This window comes from Mustela lutreola, chromosome 6 (assembly GCF_030435805.1).
Source record: "Mustela lutreola isolate mMusLut2 chromosome 6, mMusLut2.pri, whole genome shotgun sequence".
NCBI classification, from domain to species: Eukaryota; Metazoa; Chordata; class Mammalia; order Carnivora; family Mustelidae; genus Mustela; species Mustela lutreola.
The window spans coordinates 86487013-86508599 of NC_081295.1; the positions used below are offsets into that span (position 1 = coordinate 86487013).

Below are 21587 nucleotides of genomic sequence, written 5' to 3' on the forward strand. Positions count from 1 at the left end.
CTAATATACCTGAAATTCTATACTGTTCTTTTATGACATCAACTCATCTCTATATCATGCCTTAATTTTCCTGTACTTTATGTTTTAATAATAATAAGAGAAATCAGCTGCATTCAATTTTAAAATCTCACTCATTTTCTTTGGTGTTCTTAAGGAGCGACGCAAATTTGGCCCCTTAGGATGGAATATTCCCTATGAATTCAATTCTGCAGACTTCGCAGCCAGCGTCCAGTTCATTCAGAATCACCTTGATGAATGTGATATTAAAAAAGTGAGTGAAATTGTTATTTTCCCCATTTTTAGTATTGTCCTCAAATCAAGGTTCTACAGACATTTTCAGACTATAATACACAGTTGAACCCACTGAGCTTCCCCTTACCTCTCCCAAAAGGGACTGCTCATTCTAATCCATTGTTTACTTGTCCAGGCCCTTCCCCTCACACCCCTACTTCGCCTAGGAGTGCATTCAGACCCCAATCTCACACTTGTGTTCCCCCCCTCATCTCTCTCCTGTGCACATACAGCAGAAATAGACCACAAGTGAGGCAAATCTGTGTGCAGAAACTCCACAACCTTCCTCGGATCGCACCTAACTGCCCCCAGTGCACTTTAAGAGAATGTATACCTTAAATCAGACTTTTCTTCCAACATCTCTCACTGATGCCTCTTCAGAAGTGAAAGGTTATCTCAGCCCACACCACACAAGGTTCTTTCTCACCTTTAGTCACATCATTTTTTTTTAAAGATTTTACTTATTTATTCAACAGAGAGAGATTACAAGTAGGCAGAGAGGTAGGCAGAGAGGTGGGGGAACCAGGCTCCCCACCGAGCAGAGAGCCGAATGTGGGACTCCATCCCAGGACGCTGAGATCATGACCTGAGCCGAAGGCAGAGGCTCAACCCACTGAGCCATCCAGGTGCCCCCTTTAGTCACATCTTATCAGATGTTTAAACTTACATAAATAGATAGCAATAATTTCTAATAATGGTCACCGGTCATTGTCCAGCATTTCACAGTTCTCAGAGTGCTCGTGTGTGGAGGATCTCACCTGTATCTTCACAACTCTGTGAGGTCAGCATAGAAGGCATTACTGTGTTCCCATTTTACTGATGAGGTAATGGACAAGAGAGAATAAAGGACTTCCTCCAAGTCACAGAGCTAAGAATACAATCCAGTTGTCCTCCACATGTGTTAGGAAGGGTTGGAAATTCATTTTTTCTATGGTCTGGAGCAAGTTTATGAGCCTCTAGGAGGCTATTTCCTCATCTACAAAGCGGCCTTGGTTTCTGTGAGGAATAAGTGAATTCGCATTTGTGAAAGCACAGTATATGGTGCATAATAAGAACTCAATAAATTCCAGTTTTCTACTGTCTCCTCTTCTCTTCTTTCTCATAGTAGATCTTGAAGCTAATTATAGGTGCTAGAATGTCAGTATGGCGATGGTAAGTCATGATGAATTCTCTTTTTTTTAAAGATTTTATTTCTTTATTTGACAGACAGATCACAAGTAGGCAGAGAGGCAGGCAGAGAGAGAGGAGGAAGCAGGCTCTCTGCTGAGCAGAGATCCTGATGTGGGGCTTGATCCCAAGACTCTGGGATCATGACCTGAGCCAAAGGCAGAGGCTTTAACCCACTGAGCCACCCAGGCGCCCCACCATGATGAATTCTTATGTGGGCCACCAGCAGATCTAGAATCAAACCATTACTTTTTCTTGAAGTTACAAAGGGATATTAAATTGAGTATGACAGTTTGATGAAAAATACATCGTATGGGTTCACAGTCTGTTATTATTTATCATTTGTATACACAAATAATAGTTAACCTTGAAATAGTTGCCTTGAAAGGCAGTGGAGCTGATGAATCAGAATTTAGCCAAAAGAAAATAAATTTTTTAAAATCAAGCATTCTTACTTTTCCTACCCCAAATGTATTAAATAAAAAAAAAAACCTATTAATATCTGTAATGTATTGCCAGGATAAGATTGCTATGGAAATTAATAAATACTTTGATTTAGTCATAGCTCACAGAATGAGACAGCAAAGGATTGCATTGTAGAAAAATGCTGTGGATGAATAATTTTCTGGTTGTTCTCATACTGATTCAGAAAATATATTACTAAGAAAGCACATTAAACAGTTGATTACTTGATTTTGCCCCCTTTTTTCTTTTTTCTAACAGCTTGGCATTACTATAATGAATATTATAGAGGATTGCATCCACCGAGTGAAAAAATTGTCTTTTCCCCCTATTTTAAATAATGAGTAATATATTCCCTTGTTATTTAGTATTGTAGATTTTTCTTTGATGACCAAACCCTGGCAGTTTCCATCATGTAATAGCAAAAGAGTTACTAATAGAAGAATGTGAGTCATTTTAAAAGTGATCTAGCTCATGCTTCCTTTTTGAGATATTTCCTCCAGGAAAAGACTTGAAATGTTTAGAGTTACTTGTTTGGATTGACAATGAATAATCTTTTGTATTTTTAATAAAGGGTGTATCATGGAGTACAGTTCGGTACATGATTGGAGAAGTTCAATACGGAGGCAGAGTGACAGATGACTTTGATAAACGTCTACTCAATTGCTTTGCTAGGGTAAGTCAATTTACAGGAAAAGCATGGGACACATTTCATTTTATTTTCCTTTTAAATAAGAATATTTGTTTGTTTATAATTGGTGAGCCAAACTTAAGGGCGGGAAAAACCCAGATTGCAGAGCTGCTGAAAAGAAACCAGCCAGCAAAACCAAAACCAAAACCAAAACCAAAACCAAAATCCAAGCCCAACCAACTAGCAATCTACCTGTGGTCAAGAGGATAATAGTGGTCAACTTCCAATAGTCTGTAAATTTTCCCCTGTATAAATGAGTTGCATATTTTTAGGGTCTCTCGCCACTGTCCCTCCTCCATCAAAACATGACCGCTTATTTGCTACTTTCTTAGAGTGTAAGTCTCAGGAAGATTTCAAACCCCCAAATAAGTGACTGGAGAATTAACCATGATTTTAGTATTCTCATCTTTTCCATTAGGACACACAACTGAAAAACTGTTCATTTTTTCCTTCTGTGTCCAGTAAAATCTACATACATCATACTGGCGGACATTTTCTAGTGAAAATTATTCCTTAGCAATTACAGTTTTCTCATCGTGATAAAATGTATAAATATAAGACTCAAACTCTTCTTAAAATTTTTACATGTTAGAGAAGCAATATGTATTACCTAAGTGGGAAAAATCAGATATGTTAAGTATTTTATGATTATCTGAATTCCTTATAGTAGGATCTATATTGACAATTATCTGTTTCAGTGATGTTTTTTCTCCTTGACAAAAACAGCAAAGCAGGGCGCCTGGGTGGCTCAGTGGATTAAGCCGCTGCCTTCGGCTCAGGTCATGATCTCAGGGTCCTGGGATCGAGTCCCGCATCGGGCTCTGTGCTCAGTGGGGAGCCTGCTTCCTCCTCTCTCTCTCTCTGCCTGCCTCTCTGCCTACTTGTGATCTCTCTCTGTCAAATAAATAAATAAAATCTTTAAAAAAAAAAAACAGCAAAGCATAAGCTTTGGCAATATTTTGGTAAATTGGAGGTTGACCAGGAATCTGATTTTTCTTTCAATCCTTATTTATTTTTGCAAGTTTTTCTTAAAGCTGTAGCTCATGCTTCCTTTTTGAGATATTTCCTCCAGGAAAAGACTCTCCCCCCACCACCCCTTCTCCTTGCTTGCTCTCTCTCTCTGCCTCTCAAAGCTGTATATGGAGAAAGGTGGAAGATGATAAGTGTTGTGTGGAAGTGGGGGCCTGACTGCTGGAGATTAAGTGGGCCTCCTGGAAAACGACTGGGCAAAACTTACTGAAATTAAGTATTCTAGATAGACACATCCCAGAACATTTCTAGAAAAAGTGTACAAATGAACGTGTATAATGATGTTTATGGCAGTGTTGTGTGTGGAACTGAAGGTAACCATCATAGGTTGGGTTGCTTGTGGTTTCCTCTTCCCCAGGCCATGACCTTGGTTGAGGCAGGCTCCCTTCTGCCAGGGCAATACCTTGGGAGGGACAGTGTGATGAGCCTTGAGTAGTCAATACTCCAGACAGCTGAGAGTGAGTGCCTGGGTCCTGAAGAAGGAACTGGTGGTACGTCACAACATCCACTACAAATGCCTAAATATCTTAAGAAGTAGTGAAATGAGCACAATGGAATACTATTGCTCCCCCTTCTGGGGTACAGTCTGGCCACCTTTGGTCATATCAAGCGGGTGATACTTTCTGACCAGACTCCCACTCCTGAGTATATGTCCCAGAGAAATTTGCAAACAGGTGTCCATGGACATGTACAAAGATATTGCTCATAGTATTATTTGTAGTAGTAGGAAGTTGTAGGAAGTTACAGGAAGTACTAGGAAGCTGTAGAAGTAGGAGTCGGCCACGGGGGAGTAGATGAGTTCAATGTTGTGATGCCTATCATGGAATATAATGTAGCACTTGGAAGAAATGATCCATATGACATCATGCATAGATTTGAAAAACTTAGTGTTGAGTATACAGCCTAAAAAAAATAAAATGAGATCTATAATGTAATACTTGTATATTTCACAAGGACAGAGGTCAAGCACATTTAAATAGATGCCCTCAGAGGGAAGGAGACTGGGAGTGGAGATCTAGACTGAATGGGGAAAAGCAAAAATAAAAGGGGCCTCAACTCTGGCCCTCTGGGTAGCTCAGTTAGTTAGGTGTCTGACTCTTGATTTCAGCTGAAGTCATGATCTCAGGTTGTGAGATTGAGCCTTACATTGGGCTCTGTGCTGGGCTCTCCCCCCACCACCCCTTCTCCTTGCTTGCTCTCTCTCTCTCTCTGCCTCTCAAAAAAGGGGGGCCCAAGACTCATGAGTATGATAAAATAAAGAAATATGGTGAACTCACCTCTATACCTGATATCTAAAGGAATAAAAAGATGTCTTGTATACTGTGTGTTAGAATAATTGCAAAAGAACCTAAAATTGGAGTCTTGTACTCGAGATGCTGAAAGGTGATTAGATTTTTGCATGTATTGTACAGAACTACCAGCAGAATGCTAATGGCAAAAGATGAGGGGGTCAAGAATCACTCCTAGTTTTGACTTAAACAACTGGGGAGAGAATCAAACTATTTACAGAGGAGAAGGTCTATAGAAAGAATGAGTTTTATTGACTGGGGCCAAAAATTAGGAGCTCTGTTCTGATCATGTGACTTTTGAGATGCCCGCTAGACACACAAAATGGAGTTGTCTACCACTGAGGTTCCCTAAAGGCAGGGACTTTACCTGATTACATCACTGCCAGATTCTCAGCATGCAGAGCAGAAGCTAGAACATACTACCTCATCAATAAATACATGTTGAATAAGAGAATGAAGGAAGGTAAACAAGGCAGTTGGATTTATGGTTCTGGAGCTCAGGAGAGAGGTCAGGGTTAGAGAAAAAGAGTTGGAATTTGTCAGCATATAGATGGCATTTGAAGTCAAGATAACAGATGAGAGCACCATCTGAGAAAGAGTAGAGAAAGAAAAGCTAAGGACCGGGTTCTGAGTACTTTAATGTATCAAGAAAGAGGAAATGGTTAACTGAGAGAGGTCAAGGAAGATGAGGAAAAGGACTTTACCTGTACCTAGTATTTGGGTGATAAATCTTTTAAAAAGCAACCAACTTTTAAGAAATATGAAATATACAGAAAAATGTATAAAGCATAAACATATAGTTGAATAAGTCTCCTCAACTAGACATAGAATATTTCTAGCTCCCCCAAAGACTCACGCATGCCCCTTCTCCATCACAACTCCACATTCCCTCAAGGTAATCACAATATAGACTTTTACACAAACCGTTTCTTCTCACTATGCTTGTACCATCTAAGGAAGTACTCCTTATTAACATAGTTCAATTTTTCCTGTTTTTGAACTTCATATAAATGGACCCATAGACTATGTTCTCATTTTGGTGCCTGCCGTCTTTTTCTCAATATGGTATTTTGAGACTTACCCCTGTTGCAAATGTAGTCTACTCGTTTCCTTTACTGTGTTGGGTTCCATTGTATTGTATTGGTGGAAATTAGGATTGTTTCCATTTGGTGCTATTACAAATAATGCATCTGGGGACATTTTTGTATGAGGTTCTTGGAGCACATGAATATGCCTTTCTATTAGGAGCTGAACTGCTAGGTTATAGGGTTTGTGTACTTTCTGTTTTAGTCAGTCACACCAATCTGGTCTCCAAGAATACGTCCAGCAGAAGAATGTGTTATCCCATTAAGCCACATCTTCACCAACACTGGGCATCATTAGCCTCTTAAATGTTAGCCATTCTGGTGGATATATAATGGTATCTCACTTTGGTTTTCATTTTTGTTTCTGTGAATGCTAATGGACTTGAGTACCCTCACATGTTGATTCACTGTTTCAGTTTTCTCCTTTGTGACTTGCTTGTATGTTCTCACCTCTATTTTTCTTGTATTATCTGTCTTTTTAAAATATTGATCTACAGGATCTTTTTGCATATTCTGGATGTAATTTCTTTGTTGATCATGTGGTTGTAAATTTCTTTTCCCATACTAAGCCTTGCCTCTTCACTCTCTTATTAGTCTTTTAATGGTTAGAGATACTTAATTTTAGTATACCTGGTATACATTTTTCTATTTCTTTTATTTCAACCTTTCTATGTCATTATGTGTCAGATTTATCTCTTATAAACAATAGATAACTGGAATTTTTAATCTCTAGTCTGAAGAGCTCTGTATTTTAACAGACAAATGAGTAATTTGATTATTGTGATTGTTGCTATGTTTTAACTTATCCTACCATCTTTGTATGGTAGGCTTTCATGACCCCTTCTTTCAGTAGCCATACTTTTTTTTGGCCTTTTTTTCCTTTTTCGCTTTTTAAAAATGCGTTTTTATATTTCTGATTGGTTTGAAAATTATCTATTCTATTTTTAGTCTTTGCCTTTTCTAACATGATTACTTAAGTGAAAATCTAACCCTACATTTTAGGCGTTATTTTCGAGCCTTTCTGATTTGCATCTTCCATATTAAAGCTATGGAGAATTTTGGCTCCTCATTTTTATTCCCATTCCTGTTACTCATTATGATAATTTTGCAACCAGTGCTGATTTAGATTTACCAATATGTGTCCTGGTTGTTAGAAGGAGGGCAGTCCATTCCTTATGATGGGGCAAGCCTAGGAAACCTATGGATGGCAAAGACTGGACGACTTGGTAGAGGAAGATGGGGTTGTTTTCTTCTCATCTTATCTATGCTCAGAATGAAATAAGAAGCATCATTAGCTAAGGGGACGCAGGTCATCAGCTGAGGGGAGGGTATGGCAAGTTTGGGACCTTTGAAGAAAGGGGAAGGGAAGTGAAGTAGTTGCCTTGGAGAGTGGGAAAAGAAATGTGTGGTCCTAATACATGTGTTCAGCCTCCCCCACTAGATTGTAAGCCCATTAAAATAAGAAACAGGTCATCTAAGGCTCTGTGTCCTTTCTAGCACCTAGGAGACACTCAGTACATGTTTGTTGATGATGATAAACGTAATTTAATCTCAGAAGACTGAGTTTTGTGTGCCTGGGGTCATAGTCATCTAAAACAGAGTAGACTGGATTGAATTTTCACTGTCCCCAGAGCACAACTTGAAAATCAGGCATACTTTTTTTTTTTTTTTTAACAATACTTTTTATTAGCTTAAAAAAAATTGCTTAGACTTTTTCTAAAAAGTAGAGTTCAAGGAGAGTCCTGATCTAGTGGGTTTGTCTTTGTTTTATTGAAACTGCCTTACTTTAAGGTGGCAGGAACACCACAGTTTACTGGCTCAGTAAAGGGGATTTCTAAGAGACCTCTTTGCCCTCCACATCAGACCCAAAGCCGGCTCTCTGGATCGCAGCTCAAAGTGGCTTGTGGGCAAAGAGGGGGAAAGGAAGAGAGCCTGTTGCTCAAACTGTTGCACCTTCAAGACCTCAAGGTGGACATTTCCTCCCTCTAACCTGAATCTGTCTTCCTCCTCTTCTACTTCTTCCCTATTCCCACCCCACACCGCCCCCCCCCCCATATTCAGGGCAATAGAAGACTAGTTGGCATACCCTAACCCCATATCGGAATGCTGCAAGCCCCACCTGGGGAAGCCCATCTGGGCTTGAATTACTGCCCTAAATGAAAAGTCATCCCACCATTTTACATTCTTTGGCCCCTGGGCAGCTTTTCCTCATGCCCTGCCCCCTCCCCCCAGCCTCCACTTCTTTCTTTCTGTCTCTCTCCTGACTTCCCTTAGGGCTGCTCCACCTTCAATGGCTCCAAAACTCTCTGAGCACTGGGCAGCCCTGCCCCTTTCTCCCCCGAATGTACACTTCCCCCTGCACTCCCTTCAGCCTCCTGTCTCATCAGTTCCTTCCCCTCACCTGTACCAGATGGCCCTTCAGTAACCAGAGAGGTGAGTCAGCATCTCTGGCTGTAAGGACACGGGGTTACCGGGAAATGTTACTGAAGAAGGCCGCAGAAAGCACCATGGAACCCACATGCTGCCTTCCCCTACCTCGGTCTCTGCTTCAATCCTACCTTCTGACCTGCTGACCTAACCTCCTTGTGGCTACTTTACCCTGATGTCCAGCTGGCGAGTCTCTCTTCCTGCTCTGAGCCTGCTTTTATTTTGCTTATTTTTACTTCCTCTGGCTCTTACCTTAGTGGACTTTGCACTATGGTGTGTTATGTAATTGACTCATCCCACCAGTGGGTCACAAGCTCCTTGGAGGAAAGAACCGTATGTGACTCATCCTTGCCTTCTATTCCAGTTCTAAGCTCCATGCCTAGTGTACAGGAGTTAACTAGGAAAGAACAGGGTGGGGGGGGGGGGTTGGCGGGGGGAGGGGCTTGGTGGGGGGAGGGGTGAGGACAGAAGAGAGAACCAGCACACAGGACATTTCAGAGTGATCACTGGACCTAAAAAGAGCTGGAAGAAGGATACGGAAGGAAGATGCTAGAGAAAGTGTAAACCACTGAAGTAAAGCACAGTGCCCACCTCTTTTCACATCAAGTCCTCTGAGTGATTCAGACGTCCTGCCTGCACTTCTGTTCCTGCTGTCTTCCTATTATTTCCCTTCCTGCTGAGAAAATTGCTCTGTTAGACACAGAAGTCATTGCCTCAAATCTGGCTCCTAGGCATTCAGCATTCTTTTTTTTTTCCCCCTCTTCATAATAAGTCTGTTCACACCAAGTATATATTTGTTCTCTTGCTTTTACATTACAGATAATCAATTCATATGGAATGAGAAAAGGGTGTCTTCAGGCAAACAATAAGACGGTTGGATACATTTGCTTCTTGTGGCCAGGGACATAACTTAATTAACAGAGGGAACTCTCCAGCTCTGGGTGGAAGGGGAGATGATTGTTAAGTTTTCCTGGCCTTGTGGGGTGCACGGTGCTGCTGTGAGCCACCCTGAGCACAGCACATTCCCGGCATGAACCTTGTTTTGGGGGCGAAGGGAGGCCATGGAATTGCCAAGATCCTTTCTCATGTGTGTGGTTATGGCCTCCTCTCTGCAGGGTGTTCCCATTCATCTTCAAAAGCGGGGTGGAGGCTTGTGAGTTAGTGGAGCAGAGAGTGGGCTTACAAGACTGGCTCTCTCTCATCACTGCTAGCAAGCGCCTTTGGTCTCCAGGAGAGGCTTAGGCTCCACTGTTTTTGCATCATGTGGCCTCTCTCTTTTCTTCATATTTGTGCTAATTATTTCTATCTGTGGTTTTCTTAAGGTTCTTTCACACCCAACATAAAAATCTATTAAAATGGAAATAAGCTGACCCTTCCTTCCTGATATTTTCATTTAGATGTTCATCACTTTTATTTCTTCTGTTTTCTCTCCCGTTTAGGTCTGGTTCAGTGAGAAGATGTTTGAACCGTCGTTCTGTTTTTATACCGGATATAAAATCCCCTTGTGCAAAACCCTGGATCAGTATTTTGAGTACATCCAGTCACTGCCATCCCTAGATAACCCTGAAGTCTTTGGGCTGCACCCTAATGCTGATATCACGTAAGTTCCTGACATTTTTTAATTTTAAGGGATCATTTGTAACTCAGCCTGGCAAAGGCTGTGCATTTCATTTTCTCTCTTAATTTCTCTCCTTTTCTTTCTTTTTATTTTGCTGTGAAAAATAATGTCATTTCCTGTCTCCCAATTACAACTTTGTCATAGCTTGGCCTGCTCTCCCCTCACTAAATCCTGATGCTCCAGAGTTTATGACGATGTTTAAGCTCTGATTTATGCATTGATTATTCCTCTTCTGTCATGTCATAAAACCAACTGGTGTTCTTGGTATTGATGCTTTCTACGGATAAGGCAATAGCCTCCCAGCTCCTTGCCTCTTACCTTAAAAAAAAAAATCCATTAAAAGTAATGGTCATAAACAGAGTCTAAAAGGGCCAGGAGGACAGAAAGAGAGGGTGAGGAATTGTGCTCCTCCTTGATCCTCTCTCTTGTGACCCCTGTGCCTTTATTTGCTCGTTTGCTTCCTTCTGTCCCTAACCCACATGGTGGGCACAGAGCACGGAGGAAAGGCTGTGGGTTTCAGCTCAACGTGACGCCCCTGCTCTAGTCGCTGAGGTAAGAGGTGATGAGCAAAGAGACAAGAAATGCATCCAAATCCCAAGTCCCTTCTTGGAGCCATCCTTTGAAAGAAGGAGCCTGGAAACAAGGCTATCTGGTTCCACAGAGAGGGCGCCAAGAAGCCCCCGCTGAGATTCTCCTGCGGAGAGTCATCTCTGGCCCATCGAAGAAAGACCACGGAGTTCATGTCACTTAGGAGAGTGGTTGTGGGGGATGGAAGAGACCAAGATGCCTCTGGCAGATTTTAAGCTGTGACAACCCATTGAGAAGGAATGGGGGGTGCCTTTCTCCTAGTCCCTCACCAGCTGCTGCAATTTTAACAACTGTGCAAAGTGGCAAGGACATTTCTCACTTCCTTCTTCTCTGCCCTTGTGCAGCCTCCGTCGAGTCCCAGCACACTTGTCTGTCTACCCCTGAGCATACATGCCCTTCACCCTTCATGTGAGGCTTGACCTCCTCGCCTCTTTGTTACCCATACTGATGCTAAATTGTCTAAATCCTCCAATCTCTCCCATGTTCAGAGATCATCTTCAAAGATGTGGGCAGGACCCAGAAGAACCACAAATGGCTATCACTCTTTTCGAGCCTCACGATGGAATCGTGATGGCTCTGGTGGTTATTGGAAGAGGCCCTCGTAAGTTAGCTGAAAACAGGAAAGTGGTGAAGAAATAAAAAGGTTGCTCAGGGATCCATTTGGAATCAACTCAAACATTATCTGAAAGAAAGTACACAGAGAAATAGTTTTGCTTTAGCTGAAACTTCAAAAATCTGAGGCAGGCCATGTCACTCCTCTGTTGAGAAGCCTCCTAAATCTCCTGTCTCACTCCAAGTCAAGGTCAAAGGCAGACAGTGACCTCTAGATGAACTTCAAGGCCCACTAAGACCACCTGCCCCCACCTCTCGGCCTGGTCTCCTCCGCCCTCGCCCTCCCTCACTGCCCAGCTCCAGCTCCCGCTAGCTTCCTGTTACTCAGGCCAGATGGCTCCCCACCATGGGATACTTGCTCCTTCCGGAACATCCCTTCCCCCCAGGTATCATTGCGGCTCACCTTTCCACCTTTTCTGGTCTTTACTTAAACTCTACCTTTTCCCTGTTTAAAAATTGCTGACCACTCCCCAGCGCTCACCCCAGACTCCATCCTCCTTGCCTGCTCTTTTCTTTAGATTGTATCTCCAACTGGTATATTCTGTATTCACTTATTTATTTGCTACCATCCATCTACCATCACTAATCATAAGCACCATCAGGTCCGAAACTTAGGTCTGCTTTTCCTGCTGCTCTGTCTCCATTGCTACACAGGGCCTGATGCTCAGGGACTCCCTGATGGATGTGCCAGCCATGCTAAGTTCTTCTGGGTTATGGAGAATCTGACGAATGGGAATAGTCTACAGAAACAGCTCATGAGTTCATGTGGGTGGGCAGGAAAACGGCCAATGTTTTAAGGCACTTATACATCAGTGCTTGAAGCAGCTCATATACGAGGGTGCTGAACTTTGATTTCCTCCTTGGCAGGAGCCCAAGGAGACATGACAGCCAGTTCCTAGAGAACTGGACGCTGTTGAGCACCATAGGATTTGGCTGGGGAGTGCGAAAAGCAGAGTTGAACTCATCTCATCCTGACTTACCCATAGGACCCTAGCAGTTTTGGTCATTAGCTCCCAAGAAAGACAAACCAGAACTAGCAAAGGCCCAGAAAAGTACAACTAAGATGTAACCTAGATAGGAGGCAGTGTTGAGACAAACTATTTTTTTCCCTTGACTCTTTACTTTGAACTATTATAAACCCTCAGAAAAGTACAGTGAATACCATATACCTTTCACTCAGAGTCATCAATTGTTAACATTTTGTACCATTTTGCTTTTTCTCTTTCTATGTTTATATCTTTGTGTATTTATAGATCAACAGTTATGTCCATATGGAACCATATCTATTTCTCTTTGTGTGTGTGTGTAGGATTATAATCCCTGGAATGGATAGAGCTAGGAAATAAGTAGTTTGTAATGTCATGAGCTAATACTAATAACTCCAATTGCAAAGGTATACCTCACGTCTCTTCCTTGTCATCCCTATTTCAATATTGATATCTCCTTTCTCCCATGGTAAGAGTTCTGGTTCCCAGTAAGTTCAATATTGACTCATTTGTTCTAAATCACTCCACCGATACCACTACCAACCACAAATGTATTAAGTGGAGGTCAAGATTTCTTTGCAGTTCTTTTTGTCCCTAGACTATATCCCACTGAGGTTGTACAGAGTACTATATTCAAAAATCACTCAGATTGCTTTTTCTATGTGGTTATGCTATCAATTGATAGATAGGTGCATTTATTTATTTCTATTCTTACTACATTTAGTTTTTGTCCATCTTTGTTGATTGTCTTAAATATGTGAACCGTGGACATGGCTTGGAAATCCTGACTGGATAACGGGGTATTCTCACACCCTTCCAGCCCACTTTCCTCTTCCATTATGGACAACCAAGTGCATTAGTTTCTGGGTTATCTTCCCTGTTTTTTTTTTTTTTTAAATTTTTAAAAATTTACAAAGAGAGAGCATGCACATGAATTGGGAGTAGAGGTGGGTAAAGGGAGAGAAAGAATCTTCAAGCAGACTCCAGAGCTCAGGGCCCGATGCAGGGCTCAACCCTATGACACTGAGATCATGACTTGAGCTGAAACCAAGAGTCAGATGCTCAACTGACTGAGCCACCCAGGTGCCCCTTCCCTGTTTCTTTTTGCTAAAACATAAATACATATATAATCTTATTACCTTTCTTTTTCTTACATAAAGTTGCCATAACTTACATATATATAATTTTATGTCTTATCTTTTTCAGTTAAAAATGTATCCTGTGGGACATCTTGGTGGCTCAGTAGGTTAAGTGTCTGACTCTTGATTTTGGCTCAGATCACAATCTCAGAGTTGTGAGATTGAGGCCTGAGTTGGACTCCTTGCTATGGAGCCTGCCTAAGATTCTCTCTCTCCTTACACCTCTGCTCCCCCCCCTGCTTGCGTGCTCGTCCTCTCTTTCTAAAAGATAAATCAATAAACAAAATCTTTAAAAAATGTATCCCATAATCACTCCATATGTTACCATGTCTTTCTCACAATTTGTTTTTACAGTGGCATGTGCCTCCATTGTTAATTTGTATCACAGTTCATCATCTGTTCTCCTATGGGTAGGCATTTAGGATGTTTCCAGAATTTTGCTATCTCAAATAATTCCTCAATTACTCTCATGGTTATGGTTTCTCATGTTGTTGGAGATGTATTTTCAGGGTAAATGACTGTGTGTAGGGGTTGCTAGATCAGGAATTAGTGAATATTGCCAGGCCCCCTCCACAGGGCTGTGCTACTTTGCGTTCTCAACAACAATGGGATGGGGCCCTTCCTTCACAGCCTCTTCAACAAAGTATTGGTGAAGATTTTGAATTTTCACCAATAAGACAAGTGAGAAATGGTATCGCAGCACAGTTTTAATTTGTTTTCTCTTATTATGAGTCAAATTGAGTACATTTCCTTACACTTGGGGAGTGTTTGAAATAAGACCATCTTGGAGACCCTATGGATAAATCCAGATGTGGACTGATGCAGGCCCAAGATCAGGAATAATGAGGGGACAGAGAGGGTAGAGCGAAAACAATAGGACATGTCCCACAGGAGACTGGTGGGATTTAGTAAGTTTAGAGCAATGGCTGAGAACCTTATGTAGTTTTCATCCATTTATTTCTGCTACCTGTGGGGTCGAGAGCACAGTGAGCCTTCTGTGTCTTTTGGTAGCTCTTTTTACTGCTCTGTCCAAAGGCTTCTCTGCCATTGCTGACTGGCATGCTTTAGATGCCACAGCTATCTTTTCCCAAAATAGAGTGTCAGGATCTTGCAATCTCTCATTTCACTGTGTAAGATCAAGTAGAAAGTTGCTAGAATTCTGCCTCCACTCTGCTAACAAGTAGCTTCTAGGACCGGTGACCCTTCTCCACTGATCTCTCTTCATGCTTAACTTCCCATCTGGTCTGTCCTTGGGTCTTCCCCGCCCACTCCTGCTCTCTTCCTCCTGGGGACCGTGGTCCATTTTTGGTTCTTGTTCAGGCAGTAGGCTCTGTTGTGCAGCTCTGCGTTTGGTCTTTTTCTCCTCTTGACTCTGGTATTTCTGATAACTGGAATCCTAGGCATGCGAGCCCTCCTTCCTGGAGGGCTGTGTTCTAACCCCTCGCTGTTCCCCCACCAGCCACCAGGAGGCAGTAAGCAATTGCAGATGAAGTTTCTCAGCTAAAACCTACCCCAGGTCCACTCCCAACAACGTCCCTCCCATTCCAGCAAGCAGTGACTCTCCAAGTTGTGTGAGATGAAAAAAAAAGGAATCAAAGCTTCCCCTGACATTTCTAGTCTGGAAGCTGGGATGATGGTGGAGTTTGGAACGGAAGTGCATTTGAAGGGGAGTTGCAGAGTCCGGTTTGGGTGTATTGAACTGGGAGAGGCAGAAGGATGTTTCTGAGTGGGGAGAGAAACATGGATTGGAGCCCAGGTGAGAAGTTTCAACGTATTTGTACAGAGATAACACTTGAAGCTATGAGAAGGGGCAGACTCTCTAAGATAACAGTGAGAAATCTGTGCAGATGTCCCCAGCTAGAAGAATCCTTATTAATTTATCTGACGTGCACCCTGTTCCATAGCACCCTTCCAGATAGGTTCTTGGGCTGTAATTGGGCCAAGGTGGAGAACTCTATGTCCCTACTTCTAGAATCTGCCCTCTGAAGTTAGCATTCATAAATTTGAGAGGAGGGAGAGATTTGTGAAAGGGAATCATGAGTGTTTATCTTCCTTAAGAAGGCACAATCCCTGAAAAGGGGGTGAAGGTGGGATATACAGCTGAATAAATGTTTTAAAACAAGTAAAATCTCTCCCAAGAGCTTAGATACTTTGGCGACAGACACCATAAAAATGCATAGTTTATTCCCATTTTATTATCTAGATTTATAAGGTACCAAGGACTCTGGAAATGCAACTATCTCAATGTCAAAAACAGTTATTTATCTTCACGCTTTTTCTCATTAACCATTATGCATATTTTTCTACCTTCTGAAATTTATCAAATGTTCTATTACAACTTTTATATTCATTTCTATGCAGGATGAATTTAATTATATTCCTTTTAGTATTAGCTGAGATTGGAATTTCAGGTTTTTATTAAAAATGTATTCTCATCGTTATCTCATGTGCAAAAATGTATATAAATCTAAGCTGATTTGGGTGTGATCGTGCACCAGGATCTCATTAGATGGTTAATTGTTTATTTATAGACAGTTCCGTTTCTCATTTGTCTTGCATTTTTATTGCCATGACCTCGACTCTGCTACCCAACAGAGACGACCTGGACAAGTGACCCCAAACCACCACACTACATTACTAACATGCGCTTCTTCCCATATTTACTCCAAAGAGAGATTTTTCTTCTAGAGGTAACTTAAGACCGAAGCTCGTGGAGTATTATAGTTCTTGTTCTTCATCTCGGAGCATTTATGGGGACTGTGTTCCTGAAAGCCTGAAAGGCTTTTGAGGCATATAGAGATATTCATGGTTCTCCATTATAGCTAGCTAACCAGGGTTCTGCCTTTCCTATCTCCACAAACATAAAATCACATGGTGGATAAAGAAATGTGAGCTGGATAGCTCTGGCTTTCTGCATCTAATGAAATGTGTGGCAGAGAGATGATCTGGAGAGCTTGTGCAGGTCTTAGACAAAATGGGTCAGCTTTTCAGAAGGCTTCTTCCCCACGTCCATGTCTGGGGGATTCTTTTCAGATCACCTCATAAAAAAATAAAATCACCCACCAAGAAGATGATTTCCTAGATGAGACCTAGCTGGACTAGCATGTCCATTGACCCCTCCCTGGAGCAGTGGTGAATACGGCTCACTTTGGCCAACAGGAGAATGGTCATGTCTGCAGCAGCATGAGCTTTTGGCACTCAGCCCCTGGTGCAGAGCGGGTTTCCAGAGAGGCAAGGAGCTGGCGGCAAGCCAAGAGCTCCTGAGAGTCCCAGATGTGGGGTCTTTACCCTTTTTTATTTGTAGTTAGTACAGGTAGGAAGAATGAACTCTGATTTTCTTTGTATGAATGGAAACTTACGGCAGTTTTCTCTTCTTTAAACTTTAAGGATCTGTGCTTAAATATCATAATAAAAGCAGGGTTTCTTTGCCCTCAAATGATGTCTTTCTGATCCTCCTGTGTTTTGAGGAGCACATAAATTCACATATATGTTTCTCTTTGTGTGGGTTAAGATGCCAGAACCAGGTAAATAGTGATAATGGTAATGTACTATATACGTTTACCATGAGAAGAAACAATTAAATTTTCATGCCTTTTAAATATTGGAGAATTGCTCTCCTTTATATCGAGGTTTAATAAAATTCAAGCCAATTGGCCCGAATTCAAAAAACATTTATTGAGAACTTACTTTCTAGCCAACTCAGGATACAGAGATTAGTAAGACCCAATCCTTGCCCTTGGAGATCATCATGTACTAGGGAAAATGGATGACAAATAGTTATGTAATACGGTATGACAGACTTTAAAATCAGGCTTATATGGAGCATGTGCGTGCGCACGCATGCGTGCACACACACACACACAAACACACACATTGCTGTGAGAACAAAGACGAAGAAGCAATAAATTCCAATTTAAGAATTCAAGTAAGCTAGTGAGAGGGGCCACCTCTGAGCTGTGCCTTAGTGGATGTGCAGCAGTTCTCAAGTAGGAGAGGGGGCAGGGAGGAAGGGACTGCAGCACTGGGGACAAGAAGGACAGTGCGAGGAAAGAGGAAGAGAGGGAGCAGTAAGTGTGTATACGTGTATTGAGTCACCGAGTTGTACACCTTAAATATATACAATTGAAAAAAATTAAGAATAAAATGATTTGGCACACTGAAAAGAAAAGGCATCGATTAGGGCACATACATGAAGGAACAGTCCAGGGGAAGGGGCATGAAGATGTTAGTGTGTGCTGTGTGTATGAGGAGGAGAGTATCTCTGAACTTGGTAGGTCAGCAGCTGGGTGAAGACATTGATGTTCAAGGAGATGGGACAGGTAGGGCAAAGGGAGAATGAAAGCAGGGAGCTGAGTGTTGAGATTGTTTGATTTAAGAAGCAGAGAGCCTAGAAGTCAGCAGAAATGTGGATATGTGGAGGTTAGGATAAAGTCGGAGGTTTCATGCAACCCAGCCTTGCCTGGTGGTTCACAGCCCTTGGTAGGATGACTGTGACAGTGACAGCTACATCTTTAACATAGCACTCTGCCCTCACTGACTGCCTTTACTGTATCTAATACTAGCATGAGATCACGGAGTAATATACAGCGCAGAAATGTACCTGTGTGAGAATTGTATATAAGAACATATGGATCCTTGACTTTTGATGACTTCATGTTATTGTCACATCAGCTGTTTTCTTAGGGTTTCCCCTGGGAGTTATCTGTATTTTCCTTGGAATTTAGATGACTTTTAAAAACTGAGATAGCACCGTACTTCAAAATTCAGGAATGAGTTGCAAATGCCTTTTGTCTCATTTTACTAGACTATTCTTTTACCTGTGTATGTGCTCAATGTTGTGTGTGCTTGATGTGTTCATCTTTCAGCTTTTTACATTAATGTATTTGGGGATATTCCAAAACCCCAATATCTGAGTAGAGGTTTCTCACCAAAAAATAATGAAAGTTAAATTTAAAATTCTCTATAAAATTATGCAAATCCAATTTTCCTTTTTTTTAATATTTTATTTATTTGCCAGAGAGAGGGAGAGAGAGAAAGTACATACAAGCAGGTAGAGAGGCAGGCAGAGGCAGTAAGAGAAGCAGGCTCCCCACCGAGCAAGGAGCCCGATGTGGGACTCAATCCCAGGAACCCAGAATCATGACCTGAGCCAAAGGCAGTGGCTTAACCAACTGAGCCACCCAGGTATCCCTCAATTTTCTTTTTAAAAAAAGACCTTATTTATTCATTTGAGAGAGAGAGAGGCAGAGAGTTGGGAGGGAGGAGCACAGGGAGAGGGACAAGCAGACTCCATGCTGGGTGTGGAGTCAATCCCACTACCCTGAGCCAAAATCAAAAGTCGACTGCTAAGTGACTGAGTCACCAAGGCGCCCTATACAAAATCAGTTTTCATTTAATTTTATTAAAAATCAGCTTTTACCTTATTGGCCCTAATTATGAAACTTCTATGTTTAAAGATAATGAGTTGATAACCCAACTCTGGTTGGGTTACAAACATTTGCTGGGTTTGACCCTCATCATCACCATATCCAACAAAAGTCCAGCTTATTAGAGCATAGTGGCAGATACATTTACCTTAGCCGTGACTAAGCCCAAAGAATCTAGTTCTTTGGGTATGTGTGTTTGGGTCCAGATGTAGTAATCTACCTGCTAACCAAACGAAAATGCTGAAGACAGATCATCTACCATTTTTCAGCTGGTTCCCTATATGAATGAAAGGCTAGCTGAATAGAATTCCCTGTGTGGACACAAAATGCGGGTTTTTCATAAAGAAGCCTGGATAATTTTAGCTGTAGCTCCTTGGGATTTTGTTAGTTAGTGAGATAATCTGCACAGTTCGCAGCTAGAGATGAAAAAGAAAAAGGTGTAATCCTTTCTGTACACTGTGAGGGAAGGCAGAAGGGGGCCTTTCTGGTGTGGCACAAAGATTACTAGGAATTTGTAAGATGTGTTTCAGTGGATCTCAAACATTTGTCACTGATGGGTCTTTGTTGAGTCCTTGGTGGGCTTTATATCTGGGGCCTTATTTTTTTTTTTTTTATTTTTCAAAAGAAAATTGCCTTAATCCTCTTCATTATAAAAAATCATACTTTCTCATTGAGAAAAACAGACAACACAGAACACAGAAAGCAGAAAGTCATTACAGCAAATACTTATCATACAAAAATCTCACTCTCAAAATACCATTCTAGATTTTTTCTATGCTTATACGTACAATATTTACAACAAAAAAATTAGATTGTACCATGGTAAGGTTTTTGTAACATGCTATTTTTTTTATTGAAGAATATATAGTTGAGACACAATGTTACATGTGTTTCAGAAGTACAACATAGTGATTTGACAACTCTATACATTATGCCATGCATAATGTAGCTATGATTTGTCCTCATACAACACTATAAAATTCTATTGACAATATTCATATGCTATCCCTTTCATTCCTGTGACTTATTTATTCCACAACTGGAAGCTTGTACCTCCCATTCTTCACCCAATTTTCCCATCTTCCCACCCCCCTCTGATCTGACAACCACTAGTTTATTCTCTGTTTTATGGGTCTATTTCTCCTTCTTTTTTTTTCACTTGGTTTGCTTTTTATATTCCACATATAAGTGAAATATTGTATTTTTCTTTCTCTGTCCAACTTACTTGGCTTAGCATAATGCCCTCTAGGTCCATCCATGTTGTTGCAAATGACAATATCTCATTCTTTTTTATGGGTGAATAATGCTGCAATTTACATTATCATGCTTGTTAATTGCAATCTTAATTGCAGCATTATTTACAATGTCTAAAATGTAGAAGCAACTTAAATGACCATGATTGATGAAAGGATAAAGAAGATGTGGCATATATATACAAAGGAGTATTAGTCATAAAACAGAATGTACCATGCTATTTCATTCAATAATCTCAATTCAGTACCTCACCTTACCAATGCATACAGAGCCACATCACATTTTTACTGGCTGTATAAATATTTAGAGAACTTTACCAGGATTTATTACTACAGCTATCATTATAAACAGTCTTGTATGTACATCTTTGGACACTTGCTACTTTAAAAAACTGATTTGTTAAATATAAGAGTATTTATAACATGTGTGTAAAATATAAAATGTTGCTCTTTTTGCATCACCATATCTACATTTTGCTCCATCTTCCTTGTCTTTTCAATGAAGGGAATTTTAAAGGATGGACTTCAGAAAGGATAATTATTGTAGTAGAAGGTTTGAGGTATAGAAAAGAATGGGTAAATCTAAATAAGTATTATAGCATAGAACAATAATTTTAATTGTGGGCTTATTTAAAAAAAAAGATAGAATTAAAATGCTGAAATGCCAGGAGGGAAGCGACTGTAGTTAAAGTTACCTAACAGTCTTTGATTGAGAGGAGGGTAAAAATGTTAATTTTATACTTAATTAAAAATGGATGTTAAAATTTCTAGAATAAAGAGTTAAAAAATAGAAAGAGTATATAACTTCTAAACTAGCACAGGAGTGAAAACAGAATTTAAAACCTCATATTCAGAGTGCCTGGGTGGCTCAGTGGGTTAAGCCGCTGCCTTCGGCTCGGGTCATGATCTCAGGGTCCTGGGATCGAGTCCCACATCGGGCTCTCTGCTGGGCAGGGAGCCTGCTTCCTCCTCTCTCTCTCTCTCTCTCTCTCTCTGCCTGCCTCTCTGCCTACTTGTGATCTCTCTCTGTCAAATAGATGAATAAAAAATCTTTAAAAAAAAAAAAACCTCATATTCAGCAATAAGTCAAAGACAGGCAAACTTCTCAAAAGTTAAAAACAGATCTTAGGACATTGAAAAAATAAAATTATATTTTTTAAAAAAAGGAAAAAAAAGTTAAAAATAGAACTACCCTCTCACTCAGCAATCACACTATGAGTATTTACCCAAAGGATACAAAAATAGTAATACAAAGGAGCACATGCACCCCATTGTTTATAGCAGCAATGTCCACAGTAGCCAAATATGGAAAGAATCTACATGTTCATCAATAGATGAATATATTAGGAAGATGTGTGTAATACACACACACACCACACACACACACACATATACACACACATACTCCGTGGAATATTACTCAGCCATCAAATAGAATGAAATCTTGTTATTTGCAATGATTTGGATGGAACTAGAGGGTATTCTGCTAAGCAAAGTAAGTCGTTAAGAGAAAGACAAAAACCA

General features: G+C 40.9%; 1 protein-coding gene across 1 annotated transcript in view; it reads left to right on the forward strand.

The window, feature by feature from the left end:
* The window catches only part of DNAH8 (dynein axonemal heavy chain 8), a 377764-nt gene that overhangs the window by 313443 nt on the left and 42734 nt on the right, over window positions 1–21587 (forward strand). The window contains exons 86-88 of the mRNA XM_059177846.1: window positions 155–271; window positions 2495–2596; window positions 9881–10041. Coding sequence (XP_059033829.1) covers window positions 155–271; window positions 2495–2596; window positions 9881–10041 — 380 coding nt within the window. The remainder of the gene's footprint in view (window positions 1–154; window positions 272–2494; window positions 2597–9880; window positions 10042–21587) is intronic.